At 39.3% G+C, this 19,348-nt stretch overlaps 1 protein-coding gene across 1 annotated transcript in view; it reads left to right on the top strand.

Moving 5' to 3' along the window:
- Nucleotides 1-19,348, top strand: part of SCEL (sciellin) — a 174,314-nt gene that overhangs the window by 163 nt on the left and 154,803 nt on the right. The window contains exon 2 of the mRNA XM_032592327.1: nucleotides 11,396-11,670. Within this exon, the coding sequence (XP_032448218.1) occupies nucleotides 11,621-11,670 (50 nt within the window). The 5' untranslated portion in view covers nucleotides 11,396-11,620. The remainder of the gene's footprint in view (nucleotides 1-11,395; nucleotides 11,671-19,348) is intronic.

Consider the following 19,348-nt stretch of genomic DNA (forward strand, 5'->3'; position numbering starts at 1 on the left):
GTAATAATTTTCCTGATCCTGAAGGTAACATATAGGCTCAATGAAACCATATATGGAAAAAAGAATTTGTTTGCAATTATAGATAATAATTTTCCTAATTTATTGGTTTTTTAAGTTTAGAATTGTAAAGAGAGAACTTTCTCCCCTTTATTTTTTTTAAATTTTTTTTTTCAACGTTTATTTTATTTTTGGGACAGAGAGAGACAGAGCATGAACGGGGGAGGGGCAGAGAGAGAGGGAGACACAGAATCAGAAACAGGCTCCAGGCTCTGAGCCATCAGCCCAGAGCCCGATGCGGGGCTCGAACTCACAGACCGCGAGATCGTGACCTGGCTGAAGTCGGACGCTTAACCGACTGCGCCACCCAGGCGCCCCATGAACTTTCTCCCCTTTAAAGCAAGAAATTGCTGTTCAGCTTTCACTGCAGTGATTGAATCCTTTATTCGACAAAAAGGGAAATGAATTTTTTTCCCTGTAGCTGACTTTTTATGTGACATTGTTTGAGAGACTGAGCACAAAATTTTTAAACAGATGACAAGGCTGTCACCTTTGAGTGGCACAAATTTAGTAGCAACAGTGGAGTTTTTATTATGATTTCTTTTTAATATGAAACCCCAAAGTTATTCCTCTATTCCTTCACGATGAAATCGCATTGAGTGGCAACCTTAAGACAGTGATTAGGAGGAAAGGCGAATGTGAGAAAGGCAGTATAATTTTCATCTAAGAAACAGCGCTAGATTTGTGGGAAGGTAATTGTATGTATTACTGAGCTGTGTGATGATCCTCCCATTTGAAAAGTTCATCTCCAAGAAGCATTCAATCAGGAGAGCTATCAACAGATCTGGCCTTTGACAAACACATCCACTTTAATAGCAGTCTCTGAGATGAAAGGTTTGGATTCTTTCAAGGAAACACAAATTCATGATACTCCAGCTCTGCAGCCTGAAAATGTGAAATTAAAACACTAGTATGCTGCCTTGAAAACCATCAAATTATGCTAGAATCTTACTTTTAGACATAAAAGGAAGACATTCGTAACACACAGCATGTTACTAATTCGTCTCTCTTTATTCCTAAAATGATTTAAAGCAACTGGCAAGGATAGAAAAGTACTGCTTCTTGGCCTGATGTAAAATGAGGGATTGCCCAAGATAATCTGTAAGGTGTCTTCCATATTATACCTTTTATGAGAAATTTTGGGGAGTTTGTCTTCCAAAACTTCATTATAATAGACCATAAGGAGAAGTCTTCATGATAAACCTCCTTATGTGGTGGCCTAAAGATAGGCCTAAATTCATCCTAGAATCTACCTAGTATTTGGACTGTTGTGATTCTGAAGCTTACATGTATTCACAGAGTGGTAAATTTAACTCCTTGGAAAATTAGGAGACGAGGATTTATTCTCTGTTCTTGTTACTAACTTAGTGAATTTGGCCAATGCTTGCCACTTTTCAATGGCACAAATCTGATAACAACAGGAGAGTGTTTTCTTACAATCTGTATATTACATAAGTTCTAAAACTGAGCTTCGTGATTTAGAGGGAAGGTAGTTAAGAGGACCGTTTACTTTTCATCTACTGAAACAATGCTTAACTTTTGAAAGGTAATTGTAGTATCACTGAAAAAAGTGGAGTTTCTTCCCTGACTAAATGGACTTCTCTTAAAGAAAGAGTGTCGGTTTTATCTTGTTGGGAAATTTTTCTAGCCCATATTTTATGTGTTTTAAAAAAAGAGCTTAGGTGGCATAATTCACAATGGCCAAAAGGCAGAAGTAACGCAAATGTCCATCAACAGATGAATGAAGGAACAAATGTGATCTATACAAACGTGGAATGTTATTCAGCCTTAAAAAGGAAACTCTGACACATTCTACAACATGGGTGAACCTTGAGGACATTATGCTAAGTGAAATAAGCCAGTCATAAAAGGACAGACGTTGTATGATTTCACTTAGGCAAAGTACCTAGGATAGTCCGATTCATAGAGACAGAAAGTAGAATGGTGGTTGTCAAGGGCTGGAGGTGTGGCGATTGGGGAGCTGGTGTTTAATGAGTACAGAGTGTCAGTTTAGGAAGACGAACAAGTTCTGCAGATGGACGGTGGTGAGGGTTACACAACAATGTGAACGTCCTGAAGCTATAGCACTGTAAACTTAAACGTGGTTAAAGTAGAAATTTTATGTTATGTCTCTTTTATCCAAGTCAAAAAACTGTTTAAGAAAAAAAATTTTTTTAATGACTTCAACTGCATTTTCATGTTTACCCCTTGTCCTAATTTAAGAGGGGCCTAAGTCCTGTTTCTCCAAAATTCTGTGTCTCTACTGCTTTAAGCGTGAATAAAATGTCGCCAATGGCTTTTTGCCTCATTTTAGGATGTCTCTTTTGGTAGCCATCAGCTCTGAGACAATCTTTGTGGCTCTGAATTCAGATAAAATTAGAATTATATTTAAGTTGCATCTTCCATGTGTTTTACAACTACAAATATGGACAGCAAATGAAGAAAAATAATGCTACCATATTGGAAAGTTGCCTTTTGGAAAATTATACATATGACAGTTTATATAAAAGATGTGATATTACCATGTCTACTTAGTGAACACATTTTAAAATGGACATTTTGGCATCAAGTAAAAGATGCTTATAAAATATTTTCTTATTTTAACTGGGAACCCCAGTTATTGATGATATGCTTCTTGTTCCCCTATGAATATTTGACCAAATTTTAATGTTCTTTTACATTTTTATGGTGCTTAAAGTAAGCTAATAATGCCTGAAAAGTTGTTTATTTTTCTATTTATTTTGTTATAATAGCTCTCATGAATACCTTTATTTGTCAAAGTTTCACGCCAGTAGTACAAAAGTGAGAATGATTTTTCCATTTTTTAAAAGTAAAGTTATAATAATGTATCAAGTGTTTTAAAATTCAATTTCTCATCCAAAAACTTGCATGGTATTTGTTTTAGAATAGGACTTACCCCCACCCTAGGCTGGTGGTGAAAGATAAAAGAGGACACCAAGCACCTAGACATATTTTTGACAGAATATAAGCACCTTGAATTTTTCCTCTTAAATAGGACCTTTTTTTTAAAAAAAAAAAAAGGTTTTTTTTTTAACATTTATTTATTTTTGAGAGACAGAGCACAACTGGGGGGAGGGGCAGAGAGAAAATGAGACACAGAACTGAAGCAGGCTCCAGGCTCTGAGCTCTCTGCACAGAGTCTGATGTGGGGCTTGAACTCACAGGGCTTGAACTCACAAACCATGAGATCATGACCTGAGCTGAAGTTGGACGCTTAACTGACTGAGCCATGCAGGTGCCCCCCTAAATAAGACCTTTTTAATGATGAGTTTGTTGTTAAGTTTTGATAGAAATTTTTCATAAAATCTTTTTTTAATTTTTTTTTAGAATTTTTTTTTTTTTTTAATTTTTTTTTTCAACATTTATTTATTTTTGGGACAGAGAGAGACAGAGCATGAACGGGGGAGGGGCAGAGAGAGAGGGAGACACAGAATCGGAAACAGGCTCCAGGCTCTGAGCCATCAGCCCAGAGCCCGACGCGGGGCTCGAACTCACGGACCGCGAGATCGTGACCTGGCTGAAGTCGGACGCTTAACCGACTGCGCCACCCAGGCGCCCCAAGAATTTATTTTTTGAGAGTGAGAGAAAGTGCAAGTGGGGAAGGGGCAGAGAGAAAAAGAATGAGAGAGAATCCCAAGTAGGCTCCACACTTTCAGCATGGAGCCTTGATGTGGGGCTTGAACTCACAAACTGTGAGATGATGATCTGAGCCGAAGTCAGACGCTTAATCAACTGAGCCACCCAGGCGCACCTTTCATAAATTCTTAATTCTTTTATAGACAAACTAATTTGGAGTAAAATAACCTTTACAAAGAATAACCAATAACCTGTAATTTTGTACTGAATTTAAAGGTGAAAGCATTTGTAATATAAGCACAAACACACTTGGAAGTTTCAGGAAAGTTATTAGCAGAGAAGTCCTGTTAAGTCATGAGTGGCAGCAGGGGCAAGGACAGGTGAGGCAGAACTTTTATCGTTAAATACATCTTGGGCAGCAGTGACCCTGGCTTTGGACAAGATTCCTTATAATTATCTTTTTCTCCCAAATCTATTGCAAAATGTAGAGTTTCAAGTGCTCCCAGGAGATGGTTATGTCAGTGACAATGAATTTCATGGTGGAAAGTCTGTGTTATTGGAGTCCATTCGGAGTCAGTTATTTCCTCATGAATGGTTTGAATTTATTTTGGGTCAGTCTGAGTAAATGTCAAGTGCTTTTTCACATGGCGAAAGTGAGCTCTTCTGTGGGTACTTCCTATGAAACCCAGATATCATGGCAAAGATAGTTCCTCAGTCTTTCATGGGCAATTCCCCAAATCCAAACTCTTCTGAAAACTCAGACTTTGTTTTTACAACTTCATTGATGATATTATTAGAGCTGACCTGATGTAGCTATTTAGAGTTTTAACTAGTTCTACTTATTATAAATATTTGTACATTGAACGGTGGAAATATTAATGTTTGACTACACATGCTGCCCTAGAGCCTGCCAGGAGTGTTCCATAATGTGATATGTGCACAAAAATCAGAGCATTTCTGAATTCCCAAACACCTCTGACTATAAGGGACTCAGAAAAGGGATTTAGGTCTATACTATATAAATATTTGTGTTACTACTACTAAGTAATGATATTCTTTCATGTAACATATTTATTGTATGCATACTGTGACAGGCACTGTGCTGGGGTGGGATATACAATAGCAAGGAAAACATGTATAATTCCTGCTGTCTAGTTGGGGAAATAATCACATGCACAGCTATATAATTTATAGACATATCTCTGTCTATCTGTGTATCTGCATGTTATATATATTTATATATATACCAGATATATATATATTATATATTATTATATACAATATATCATGTACATATTAAATATGTGCTTTATATAATTATAGATATATATTACAGATAATCACATGTACAGGTATATAATTACAAATTGTGTTAGATGGTATGAAAGAAAAGAACAGAGTTCAGGAAAAAATGGGGGAGGGTCTAATTTAGGTTGGTGGATCAGGGAGTATTTGAATGAAAACCTGAAGAGTTACAAGGAGTAGCAGGTGAAGGGGATGGGGAAAATAGCCCATCTAGAGGAAACAGGTTGTGCATAGGTACAGGGGTAGGAAAAATCTTGGCAAACAGGAAGGGTAGGAAAAGACCATATGCTTAGGGCATGGCAAGGGATAAGAAACTAAGATGAGATGAAGATTTAGAAGCAGCAGAGGCTAGATTATTCTGAATGGGCCATGGAAAGACAAATGTATTTCTATTTGCTGAGGAGTGATATAATCAAATTTAATTTTTAAATTATTCTACGATATAATACGAATTCTAAGAATGAATTGGAATTGTGCAAATTGGAAGAAAAAAACATTTCAGGTGAGAGATGAAAAGAAGGAAAAAACAGAGTGAAGGAAATGGAGATGAAAAGAAAGAGAATCAAAAGTTAATCTAGAGAGAAGACTGGCAGGACTTAGTAATGGATTGGCCACAGCAGTTGAGGGAGAGGCTTGCTATTTTCTGGATGAATGGAGGTGTCATTTGCCAAGAAGAAGAAGATTGGAATAGGAGTGTGTTGGTTGGGGCCGGGGTGAGGGGAGAGCAAGAGTTATGTTTTAGACACGTTAAGTTTGTGATGTCTGTATGATATCCAAGTGGACATGTCAAGTAGACATTTGGATACACAGATCTGGAGCTGAGATATAAATCTGGAGGCTATTAATTTGAGAGGTGTAATACAGATAGATTTAAAGCATAGGAACAGATGAGGATACTTAAAGAATGAAGACAGAGAAGAAGTTCAAAAACTGACCTTCAGCCTTGTTGAGGAATTTCAACATTTAAAAATCAGGTGGAAGAGGAAAAGGCAACAATGGGGAGTGAGAAGGAGTGGCCAGACTGGTAGGAGAGGAAACTGGTGACGGTGGCATCAAAAAATCCAGGGTCTCCTGGGTGGCTCAGTCAGTTGGGCATCTAACTCTTGATTTCGGCTTAGGTCATGATCCCAGGGTCATGGGATCGAGCCCCATGTCGGGCTCCATGCTGAGCTTGGAGCCTGCTTGATTCCACCCCCCTCCCCCGTCTCTCTCTTTCTCTATCCCTCTGTCCCTCCCCCAACTAAAATAAAAAATAAAAAAAAATGTAAAAATACAGGAGAACGGGATTTAAGAAGCAAGTGCTCAAGAATGTTGAATGCTGTGAAGAAGTAGGAGAGAAGGGATCTGAATGGCTCTTCGTTTTTGACAAGTGAGTTATGCCTTTTGTGAGAGCAGTTTCCATAACCAAATTGGGTAGGTCAATTGGTGATAGGGTGGGGTGAGTTTTTGTTTGTTTGTTTGTTTTTGTTTTTGTTTTTCTCCAGAAGCTTAGTTTTGAGGGAGACACAGAGAAACAGAGACAAATAGAGATAGATGCAGGGGCAAAGGGATTATTCAAAAGATAGGAGCTATGAGTGCATGCCTGAATATTGATGGGGACTAATGAGGAGAGAGAAAAAAATGCTGAAGATGCCTTGGAAAGAAGGGATTGAAGGAGTTGAGGCCAATGTTTACTCTGTATCAGGGTACCATGATACACTGGATACAGGATACAGAGACACTGTGATGTTACATACATTAGCCCACTTTAAGCCTTACAACAGCACTACGAAAAAATATCACAGTTATAACAAACACGTCATTAGAATCTAAATGGCTAGAGGTCCAGTGAGAATGACTCCAGGTTACTCACATCTACTAGAAATATCCTTGGAGTTCAGAGGAAAGTGCAGATGTTTCTGTACTGCTCCCCTTACTTGTCTTCCAGTCACTGCCAACTTTGTTCTCAGCAGGAGCTCATGGAGTTCCTTCTTCCCTTGGTCTCCTCCTCATTCCCACATCATTCTCTGCCCTCTCCTTCAGTGCTGACTATATCATTGTACTACTTTGACCTACACTGATGAGTTCTCTTTGCATTGTATCCCCCATTCTTGGGAAGCATCCATAAAGTCCAACAGAAGCTAATCTCGATCAGTTCACATAGTGCATCTTGGACTTACTCACTTAATGAAATGACTGTTGTGTGCTAGGTACTGTACTATATGGTGGTAAACAAACAGACATGGGGTTTATGGTCTAATGTGTGTGCATGGATGAGGGAGTGCAAAGGCTTAGTGAGTGAACCAGCAAATTATTTTAAAAAGATAATTTCAGGGGTGCCTGGGTGGCTCAGTCTGTTAAGCGTCTGACTCTTAATTTCAGCTCAGATCATGATCTCAGGGTTGTGAAATCAGCCCTGTGTGGGGCTTGATGGGGAGTGAAGAGCTTCTCTGTGCCCCTCCCCCACATGCGTGTGCTCTCTCTTGCTCTCTCTCAAATAAATGAATAAAGAAATAAAGAAATAAAGAAATAAAGAAATAAATAAGCTTAAATAAAGAAATAAGCTTAAAAAAAAGATAATTTCAGGTTATGATGAATCTATGGAGAAAATAAACCAGAGCAATGTGGTGGAGAACTGAATATTTACTTCAGATTGGGAGGTCAGGAAAGTTCTGAATATTGTGCTGAAAGACCCCTCTCCACTGAGGGTGAGGATGGACACAAAGAGAACCCACCTTGACCTCCAGGGGAGAATGAGAAGAATCACAGGAGTTAAGGGGAAGGGGTCAAGGTCCAGCGCCCTACTGCCATTTCACAGATAAAGATGCTGAGGGCAGAATTATCTGGCCTGCTCAAGGCCCTTTGACTCAAAAGGGATAACATTACGATTCCAGCCTCTGTCTAGTTATTTCCTGAACAAAAGCACCAGTTCTAAGCCTACAGTATTCCCTGGGAAGCCTTGAACAGGCTGATTTACCTGGCTCTACAAGTGAGGCTATTACCAAAATAAGCATCTTTGGGCAAAATAATTTATGTGCAAAAGTATTGTGACTCTTGGAGACAATGGGCAATGTCAAATCAAGATTTTCCCTGCCACACCATGTCATCATTGTGAAATGTCATTTTTTTAGACAGGTCTTAAAATTCTGCCAAAGGCCACTTAGTCTTTCCCTTCTCTTCTAGGAAGGAATGTGCCTAAATTTTCCCAGAAAAATGGGTGTTCCCTTCAGAGAAATAGATTGCTCAACCTTGCTCAGTGGCAGCCAACTACAGAGAATCACAACAATTAAGGCAGGATTTGTTTTTTTTCATATCCTACCAAAAGTATTGCATAGAAATCCAGGGCTCTATATGGTGGTCTGTGCTTCACCATTGCAGGAAGGGGTGCAGGAATTGCTATTGCTTGATTGGTGTGGCAGTCCCTTCAAGATTCCCACCAGATACCTGGAGAGTGCCATGAGGTATAACTGTGGAACATGGCCTGGGAAAATATGGAGAGGTGCTTCTTCTGGTTAGTCTTTTATCTTGAATACAGTTTGGGAGACTAAATGGAAATTGCCTATATAAAGCCAAGAAACAGCCTATCTGTTTTAAAAGAGAGAAAAGGGAATGCAATGATAATTACATGGATAGAAAATAAGATTTATGAGGAAAGATTAGAGAAGATGGGGAAGGGTGAATAGAAGGCTGAAGGCATCAGATCCAAGATTGGTGCTTGTTTCTGTTTCCTCCCCATCGCTGGGCAGGACCTCAGATTCCCCTGAAAATCCTTGGAATACTTCAAGGAATCTCTCTAAGCTCTGCTTCCTACCTTCTTCTGGTGTCCTCTTCCCTTTCTCCCCCATTTCTTCATGCCTGGTTTATTTCTCCCTATGGAAGCCTGTAGTTAATTGTCTTATTGAGCTGTGTTGTTTTCTGGCTCTCTACCCTTTTCATAAGAACCATTTGCCACTCCCATCTAGTGGTTAACTAAAAGAAGACCGTGTTGGTTTCTGGCACATAATTTTGCTTACTAAATGTTTTTTGAATTAAATATTCACAGTATCGTTGCCTTGGCTATCTTGTTAGTCTGGTGCTTCATGAGTGAATGACACAGAGAGAGAGAAAACAGAAAGTCTCTGTATTCACACCAATTCCCAGTAGCTTGATTTTCCCATTCCAGCTCACATCCATGAAGATCTTTCATCAATTTTCTCAGACTGTTGTATTAGTGGGGACAGGCCAACTGTTACAACGCAGAATGCCAAAATTTTAAAGTTGAGAATTTGGATTGAAAATCCAAAATAAAAATTTGTCACTCATATTACAACCTTAGCCTGGCTGGCTGGCTTTACCAGGCAGGTGTCCTCCAAATAGCAATGTAGGCTTTAGATCCTTTTCTTTTCTTTCTTTAAATTTTTATTTAAATTCTAATTAGTTAACATACAGTGTGATATTGTTTTCAGGAGTAGAATTTAGTGATTCATCACTTACATATAGCACCCAGTGCTCAACATGACAAGTGCCCTCTTTAATGTCCATCATGCATTTAGCCCATGCCCCACCCACTGACCCTCCATCAACCCTCAGTTTGTTCTCTATGGTTAAAAGTCTCTTATGGTTTGTTTCCCTCTTTCTTTTTCCCCCTTTCCATATGTTCATCTGTTTTTATTTCTTAAATTCCACATATGAGTGAAATCATATAGTATTTGTCTTTCTCTGACTGGCTTATTTTGCTTAACATGATACACTCTAGCTCCAACTACATCATTGCAAATGGCAAAGTTTCATTCTTTTTGATGGCTGAATAATATTCCATATATATATGGATTATTCCATATATATATTCCATATATATAATATTCCATATATATAATATTCCATATATACACCATATCTTCTGTATCCATTCATCAGTCAGTGGACATTTGGGCTCTTTCCATTGTTTGGCTATTGTTGATGCTGCTGCTATAAACATCCAGGTGCATGTACCCCTTCCAATCTGTATTTTTGTATCATTTGGGTAAATACCTAGTAGTTCAATTGCTGGGTTGTAGGGTAGTTCTATTTTTAACTTTCTGAGGAACCTCCCTATTATTTTCCAGAGTGGCTGCACCAGTTTGCATTCCAACCAATAGTGCAAGAGGGTTCCCATTTCTCCACATTCAGATCCTTTTCTTGATCCTTAGACTTCTCCATTCAATGGGTGCAGTGGGAAAAAAGAGAGAAAGTGTACATGAGGCTTGGAAGTAGTGTATGACTATTCATATACTGTTCATTCTATTCATATCCCATTTACCAACACCCAGTTGCAAGGCTACATCCAATTGGAAAAGTGGCCATACCTTGACACCAAGAAGTGTAGTTGGAAAGAAAGGAAAAATCATTTGGTGAACAACTAACTCATTGCTGGCACAGATGCCATGAGGGAGTGTCTGCTTCTATTAATCAAATGACTAACTAAAATGTTAAGTTAAAATATGGCTACCATAAAGGGTATATACAAAGTTCGCAAAGAATCTTACTATTGGGAAACCATTACATTTTGACATACAGAGTTAAGGAAATGAAATCAAACGTATGAAATTATATTGAAGATTAAAAACATATGGTTGATATGCCAGAATTGTGACACTGCCAATATATTAAATGTTTCCATGACAAAACAATTAGGAATATTATAGTATCCACTGAAGACAATTCAGTCACATTTTTGCCATTTTTGCAGGATATTTGACCCCTTCCCATTTCTCTCATTTTTCATATCTTCAAAAGAAGAAAATCCCCCTTGTTTTATCTGCTTACATGTGTTACCATGAAAGAATGAATGAACAAATGAAAAATTGAAAAAGAAAGGAGGGATGGGGGAGGAAAAATCATACTTAATACATGAACACACACACACTTAATTTTACATTTTAATGCTGTTTTGTTAAACAGTTGAGCCCAATAAATTTTGAGATTTTTCTCCCAACTGTGAAAAAAAATAAACATGCAGAATTTTATTTCAGTATTTGCATTGGCTTCAGGCTTAATTATTTTTCTTTTCTTTTAGTTATACCAGCTTAACCCTCTGCCTATCAGCATTAGCTCCTGGTGCAGGAGTACTATGGGCTTCTGGTGGAGCACATGTTAAAAATAATGAAAGAACAAACAATTTCACAAACACCAATACCTGGAGGAGGTTTAGGGAGAAGAGCAGAGCCTGGAGTGAATAAGTAGAAACAGCTCCAAACCAGATTAAAGAACAAAGAGCCCAACTTCTTCCCAAAACAGTCAACCTTTATACGAGCTTTGTGACTCATTCAAATGGCATCACTGGGTGTGAGGATGGAAGGGACAGGAAGGGCTCAGAGCAGAACAACAAGTGGCCTACACTAGCAGTCTGGCAGATTTGATTTTGAAAATTCTGTTGATATTCAGGAAACTAGAGCTTAATGTCTTTCCACATAATCATTCTTTCCTTCCTCTTGTACAGAGCAACTCCAATGTGAGAAATGCTATGTGAGACACTACCCAGTCAATACATCCTTTTGAGGTATATCAATTAAGCTTGCCCAGCAGTTCAAGAACCTCAAGGTTGACTATCCTTCACAAAGGAGGCTAACCAGCTCCTGTGTCTGGAAGGCATGGCCTGAGGCAGCACTGACACCTGGGAACAAAGTGGAGAGCCATCTCTGGAAGCCCTGGGCCTTGCCTCTGGATGGAAGATTCGATTGCCTTAAAAGGGAAGTGCCCAGGGAGATGTGTTGGGTGAGTCGCATCTCTTTTACCTTCTACCTTGCTATCTCTTTCATCCCGTCAACATTTATTGAATTACAGATGTACAAGACAATCTGGACAATTGAGTGATGTGTGAGACACAACCCTGCTTTTTAGGAATGGACAGCAACTATAATATAAGACAGACAGGGCTATCTGAAAGATAGTTAGGAACTGTACGGTACACCTCTCTCCTGGTGAGACTGGGGAGGTTTCAGAGAGGAACCTGTATATTTGAACTAGGCTTAAAAATGTCGAACTTGCAGGCACTTTAGGTCCGACCATTTACCTTTGTATATGCCTAATTTATTTTACAATCTGTCCTGAAATTTACCTAGTTATAGGCTAGGTGTGCAGTGGAGCCGGATATATAAATTTGGTGCTCAAAACCACTGCAGTGTATGAAGGCTGTTCAGGAATCTTAGAAATCACTAATTCAAATTCCCGTCTCTCGTGGTAAGTAGAATCACTCCAGTGAACCCAAGTAGCCAAATATTTAAGGCATGCCTGATTCTACTGCCCCTGTGTGAATCTGGCTCATGAGATGGAAAGGCAAACCCAGGAACACATAAATCATTAGAAGGGAGATTTGAATAAAACGTGGTCAGAAGACCCATTATAAGATGTCTTATGTTAGGCTAAATGACTTGTTTTTCAGTGCATTCGTATGAAAAATAAGTATTACCTACAAAAATGTAAGCCAAATTGTTCAATAAATTAATCACAGCTATATTTCAGACAAATGGTCGGAGGTCTAAGTATCTGAGACCTACGTATCACACGTGCTCCCTTTTACTGTAGACAAGTTAGGATTAGTCTCTCACTCTGAAGGAACAAGGATGTAGTTATTTCCCTTTGTGTCAGCTCAAAGTACCTAGAGCCTTTTCCTCCAAGGAACCAGGGTGATGTTCAAGGAAATCTCCATACTGGTTGGCCCAGCTCTGCTTCAGGAAATCAAAATGTGTTGACCCTGACTTCTGTCTATATTCATTTCTCTTATGCCTCCAAGATTCTTTAGTTCCCTTTGACAATTGCAGACTGAATCTATAGCCACATTTCCATGGGTAATTCAGCAGTAGCTGATTTGGAAAGCTTCTTGAATGTGACATCACAGTATACACATTCTTCTACTTTAAAATGGCTAAGAGAAAAATTATAGAGTGGAAATAATGGAAAATATCAGATGCCAAGGACCTTAAAACACCTTTTAGCTTTAAGGTCTGGGAATCTACATAATGCATAGGATTAATTTTTCTTCGTGCTTTCCTCACTCCTATCCCAATTCTCTTTTTGGGAAGATTTTTAGAGAATAAGAGCTGAGTGCTTCAGTGTCTGTCACCATTTTATCTGCATTTTCACGAGGTTTTAGCAATCTTGTGAGTCATCTCTTCTTCACCTCCCACAAATAGCGTGGGTTAAGTAGAGCCATGGGAATTTTTTTTTTTAAAGTAATAATTCCAGCATTGGAATCTAAAACAACATGACTTATATTAAAAACACACACACGGTGAATGACCTACCATGTAGCTTACCTGCGAGTGTTCCATTAGGCAGATGCCAGCGATTTGTGTTTTGGGTAGTAAGTATCCTTGATCTTCTGCTGTTTTGGAGGCAGTGTTTGACAGCAGAGTGTGTTGGAGAATTGACCTCATTACATCATATGTGCTGAATCACCATCCTACAACTCTTGTCCCCAAGGCATGGGGCAGAAGGCACTGCTTGTCATCACACTGTTATGGAAATGTGTGCCAGTAAAAATCTTGGCAGTCTTGTGCCACATTTTTACTGTTGTTTCTCATTAACGTTACATTAATGTGATCAAGAAGGTATTTTGTTCTGTCTCTCTGCCCCTGTCTCTCTCTAAACAATCAACTGCGTTTAAAATCTTTTCTTTTGAAGCTACTGATCTATGGGCTTGCCTTGCAACATCCCAGTGGTTTGACTGTCCTCTAGTGGCTGTTTTGAATCATAGGTTTCAAAAAGAGAGTTTGTCGTTTTGTTTCTTTATCGTGTCTCAAATAAAAACCTGTGTGCTGGGAATTGTCCTTTAAGGATGTGATGCTTTCGTGTTTGAAAAAACAAGAGAATAATGATGAATTTTAATCTCTATTTTGCTTCATCTTTGCTACAGTTTGAAAACCCCAAACCATTGAAATGTTAAGTAAATTAACCCACGTCTGTGCAGCCTCCATCAATGAATGCAATAGTTTAAGAATACTCGTTTTTTGAAGAGCAAACTGCTTTTGTCTGTGCCACTCGATTTAAGGGAAAACGACTTCTGGAATCCTTTCCAAGCTCTTCATACTCAGAATAATTTCTACTGCCACTCTAATTATCAGCCAGGACGCTTATTTGTAATCACCAGCTTTCAATAATTTAAATAGGTAGTTTTTCAGCCAACTACTTTTATTCAAAATGTGACAAAAGCTAAAATTACATGTTGAATTTTATCCAGATGCTGTCTTCTTTTAGGACATGCCAACTGATCCAGAGCGATTGTTCATTTTCTTATAACATGTCAGAAGCACATCTTTATTTCATGAATCTAACTAGCAATCCAAAACACAGTCTGCAATTTATGTATCAGTTCATTAGCTTATCAGAACCAGCAGGCAGGGCATTTTAAGATTTAATTCAGTGTGCTGAATCATCAAACATAACCACACCCAAGCTGTGTTATCCTTCAGATTTTGGAGATGAGCTTTTTACTGTCTAACTAAATTTCAGCAGGGATCATTTTGGTGCTTACATTTTTCTCCAATAATAATAATGGCCACTTTGAACAAATTTGCCAATATGGCTATCACTACTTAATCTTTCTATAAAGACCCTTAAAGCCTCTTGTTTAAATTTTTTAAATTCCTTTTTGTATACAAAATGGACCAACTTTTCGACCTCAAAAAGAACTGAATAAGACAGAATCCAGATTCCTTAAGAAAAAATTTCTGCTGTTCCAAACTTTTTTTTTTTAGTCTAATAATTACCATCTTCCACGCCGGCAAGGGGGTTCACTCTGAAAAGTCCCAAAGCTGCAAAATTGCAAAATTGAGAAGCTAGGTTAAAGGTTTTTCTGTTTTGTGAAATTTGTTAGATTTTGCCAAGTCCCTGGTTTTGCACCGAAAAAGTTTCAGGGTAAGCTTGTTGTTCTCCTTTGTCAGGGTCTTTGTTCAAATAGTGCCCATGGAGTGGGTAATTTCTATCAACGAGTATGGATACAAACAGTTGCTTCAGTGCCGCTCAGTGTCCTTCTGTCAGTCCCCAGTAGGTCCCCTCTCCCGGTTCTCATTGTGGGTTTTCCAAGCTTTCAACCCTCTCTTCCAATCCACCCCACAACTCCCCGTACTCAGGGTCACCAGATGACCTTGGCTCTTACCTCACAGAGGAAGTAGACTCTATTTACAAGAACTCCTTCAAGTACTTTTCATTCGATAAACATACCTACATTTGCAATCTCAGGGGCAAGGAGACTCCTCTGATTTTCCAAGACCAGTCCCTCTATCTCACTCCTGTTTCCTCAGAGCCCTTGCTCCACCCTTGTCTCTTTTCTTGCATACATCTACAGTTTCCCACTGGTCACTGACTCAGTTTGCTCAGCACGTAAACCTGATGTGATCTCTCCCAGAGGATTGCTTTAGGATCCATCAGAGTCCAAGTGACAGCTCCCAGCTCCTTCCTGAACACAGAGGCCACAGGTGGCTCCTTTGACAGAGCAGCCATGTTTTCAGTTATGTGGCCTTGACACACTGGCTTCAAGGGATTATATTATGGATAGGAGCTGTAGCCAAAGACAGCAGATGTAAGAGCTTTAGCCAAAGACAGCTCAGATTTGAGAGCCAAAACTACATGGTGTCTGAGTCCTGGTTGGATTCCTGTTTGCAAGCAATAGAAAATGATTCTGGCTAATTTAACCTTAACAGACTATTTACTGGAAAGATGTCTGTGGCTCAGATATCTAGAGGGACTCGGAGGACCTGGCTTAGAAAAGAGGTGGGAACCAAGGTGGTCTGCAGTGGGGAGCACAGCAAAAGCTATGCAAGAAGAGTAGAGTATTCAGCCTGCTGCCTCCACTCCTGCTCCTTTGTTGGGCTGGTCTCCAGCTGTCCCTATACTTGTGTGACTGTCCTAGGCTGAGTGACATGCTTGCTCCACAGCCAGGCTGGGCAGGGAGAGGGAGCACTGGCTCTTGGTTACTGTGTAGGATGTGGGTTCCATGCCCTTTTCTATACAGTAGGAGATACCCTAGAAAGGAGATTCTTAGAGTGTTAACAGGAGTTGGATGCTACAGAGTCCAAACCAACAAATGATGATTGTAGATGGTTCTCTAACACAAGGAGGGGCTCTCATGGAGAACATGAATGTGAGGCAAGAGAAGAGATCAGTGGAAAGCAGTAGAAATAGAGAAGCAATAACAGAGAGAAGCAAAGATGAGCTAGACTCAGAGCAGACGAGACACACAGTTGTGTCATGAAAATGGTAGAGGCACAAGAGGAGAAGAGATGGATTGATGTCCACCCTCAGGGGTAGTGAGACAAATAGTGATTTTAGGTACTGGATTGCTGGGGATACTTGAGCTGGCTCAATTCTGAAAGAGTAGATAGATAGTGTTATCTAGTTCACAGGCTTTGGAGTCAGAGAATCATGGGAGTCCCTGAGATTCATATCCCAGTTCAACACTCACCCACTCACCTTGGACATATTTTTTAGCCACCGCATCCTCACTTTCCTAATTTGCAAAAACTGTACCTACATCATTTTGTTGATGTAACAATAAAATGACAATACATTTAGGTTCTTAGCATAGCTCTTGGCATATTATATGTTAACTGTTATTATTACTCTTATTATTTCATATCTCCCATGACTTTACAAATGTTATTCTATTTCTTTATCTTCATAGAAAAGACCAACTCACCTTTAAGATATAGCTCAGATGTTACCTTCTCTGCAAATACACTCATGAATATTCCCCCTGCCCTAGGTAGAACTGATAATTCAAGGCAACACTTACTGACTGACTACAATATGCATGGTACAGCATTTTTCTAGGTGCTGGAGATAGCAAAGATGTCAAAGACATAGTTTGGTTCCTCAGTAGTCTACAGCTAGAGGGAAAAACAGGGACATAAGCACACAATTTTAATATCTTCCAGTAAGTACCGTGATAGAGCTAGGACAGAAGAGCACCCCGCTTTCCGTTTTCTCCCACTTAAATCATGCCTCTATTGCAGCAGCCATGCCATTGTGAGTATACTTTTTGAGCACACAAATATATCTTTTACATCTTTTTATCTCTAGGACATATTAAGCACTCAGTATCTTTGTTAAAGTATGATTCCATTATATCTTCACTGAAAAACTTATTAATTTTTGGAGATATCATTCCCGCTATGTATTACTATCTGAATAAAGTTTTATTTTGAAATTCCCTAAGTTACTTCCTTACCAAAAGTTAAGGTTCAGTCACTGCTCAATGTTATCACCTCTAATCTGGTTGAAATTTGAATGAGGCGAGGGGGACTTGTTCGGAGAATACCAGGTTGAAGCTTGAGGGAGTCCCACACACATAAGATAAAGCCCCACGTATGGGGAAAGCTGAGGCATGAGAGGAAGTAGGGCTAGGGGCGCAGGTAGAGATGGAGCTGGACTGACCCTTGAGTGGTGCAATTGGAGTCCTAGGGGGAGAAAGGGGAGGGAGCAGAGAACACATAGAGGCATCCACCGTGTGTGAGGAGGAAAGAGAGGTCAGTGGGACTGGAGCAAAACAAGGCAGAGAGCAGAGGCCAGAGAGGGGATAGGGATGAGGGAGAAAGAGTCCAGTCACTCATTTGCTTGAAGATTATGTGAAACATTGGCATGCACAACGCATGCTCAGGTAGGGTTGAATGAATTTCCTAATTGTAATGAGGAGGGATGTATGAGAGTGTCAGAATAGTGGTCCCTGGGTGTCAGGCGGGAGAATAACTGCCATCCTCACAGCTCCAGGTGAGCCAGGGTGAGTAGGACAGGGAGGAGATGAGGACCCAAGAAGTAGGGCTCAATCCACGTTGTGGCATCTTTCTCTGATTTGAGCATTATGTTATACAAACCTGTGACCGAAATGCATGTGCCTTGCTCAGTCACCTACGGGATCATTCACCCACATTTTTTTTTCTTTTTTGAGAGAGTGCAAGGGAGGGGTAGGGGCAGAGACAGGGAGACAGAGGATCTGAAGCGGGCTGTGTGCTGACAGCAGCAAGCCTGATGTGGGGCTTGAACTAATCAACCACGAGGTCATGACCTCAGCCAAAGTCGGGCACAGCCAACTGAGCCAACCAGGTTATTTTTAAATAACCATAATTTTTAAATGTTATTTTTTCTGCTTTTGACTTTTTAAGGTAAAATTTGTCAATGATGATTTTCTTCATTTCTGGGTCTTTTATGTTTGCAACTATGACTTGTGTTGATTAATGGCTAAACACTGTATGAAAATATAATAAAGCATTATGGAAATTCTGAGCAACTAGATTATTTTTTGCTTTTGTCACTCAGAATTGGCAACTTTGCAATTTGTGTTTTATCTCTTTTGGATTATTGCCTTGATCAATCAAACCGAATAGAAATAAAGCCTACTTTAGGTGGGAATGGGGCATGGGCAAGTAGACTTTGGCCAAGTAGAGCTGACGATCTTTCAGGGCTGGAAAGAAGCTTGTCCAATTTCTTCATTTTGCAAATGTGGAAACTGAACTTAGAAAGGCCAAATGACTTGCCAGGGCCGTCCTGGGGGAACAGAAATAAGAACCCATGTTTCCTCTCCTTAGTCGAATCATAGAATCATTAATATTTGGTACAGAGAGTAGAAAAACTCTAAACACTGGGTAAGTGGAGGTGGAATTTTTTAAACATTTAAATCAGGTTTTATTGACCTATTATTCATATAAAATCTCCATTTCAAAGGTCTAGGGTCTATTTTGAGAATCCATGAGGAATTTGGGGAAGATAGTGAAATGGTCAGATTTATACTTTAGGAGTTACTCTATCAAGACTTACTCCTCAGTACTGCAAATAAATTTTAAAAACTATATGTATTTAAAAAATATTCCTCACTACATTTTTATCAACAAATTAATTTTATTGGTGTGATTTCTTTTTTTGACTGTACAAGAAATATATTACCTTTTTGCTACTATCATATTATTTCCAGATACTGCCGTTTGTTTTTCCTTGAATTGATTTGGTCCAGTGGAAATTTGTATTTGAGTTGCTTATAATGGTCAATATGTCTTTGGTATCCTTCATGCTTAGTGGAGTCTTAGAGCCCAGTATAATGCAGAATAAGACATCTGTGACTGTGCACTGATCAGTCAGTAGAGGCCCTCTAGAAACTCACTTCAAAGTCAGTGTGATGTACCCTGTACTCATGTATTCTTTGATTCACTGCTATAGGATGAAGCATTGCTATCTCTCATTGGACTTATGAGATCTGGGATATTAGTTGATTTAGTGTGTGTGTGTGTGTGTGTGTGTGTGTGTGTGTACATGCATGTGTATATATTTGTGTGTGTGTGATTCTGTGGGGAAATAAAAATAGTATAAAACAAGGTCACTAATCTCATTATCTCCTGATTGTGTCACCTTAGCCCCTGCCATTTCTTATAAAGCATGAGTGGTGGACATTTATCAATCTTGTTTT

Source organism: Lynx canadensis, chromosome A1 (assembly GCF_007474595.2).
Source record: "Lynx canadensis isolate LIC74 chromosome A1, mLynCan4.pri.v2, whole genome shotgun sequence".
Lineage (NCBI taxonomy): Eukaryota > Metazoa > Chordata > Mammalia > Carnivora > Felidae > Lynx > Lynx canadensis.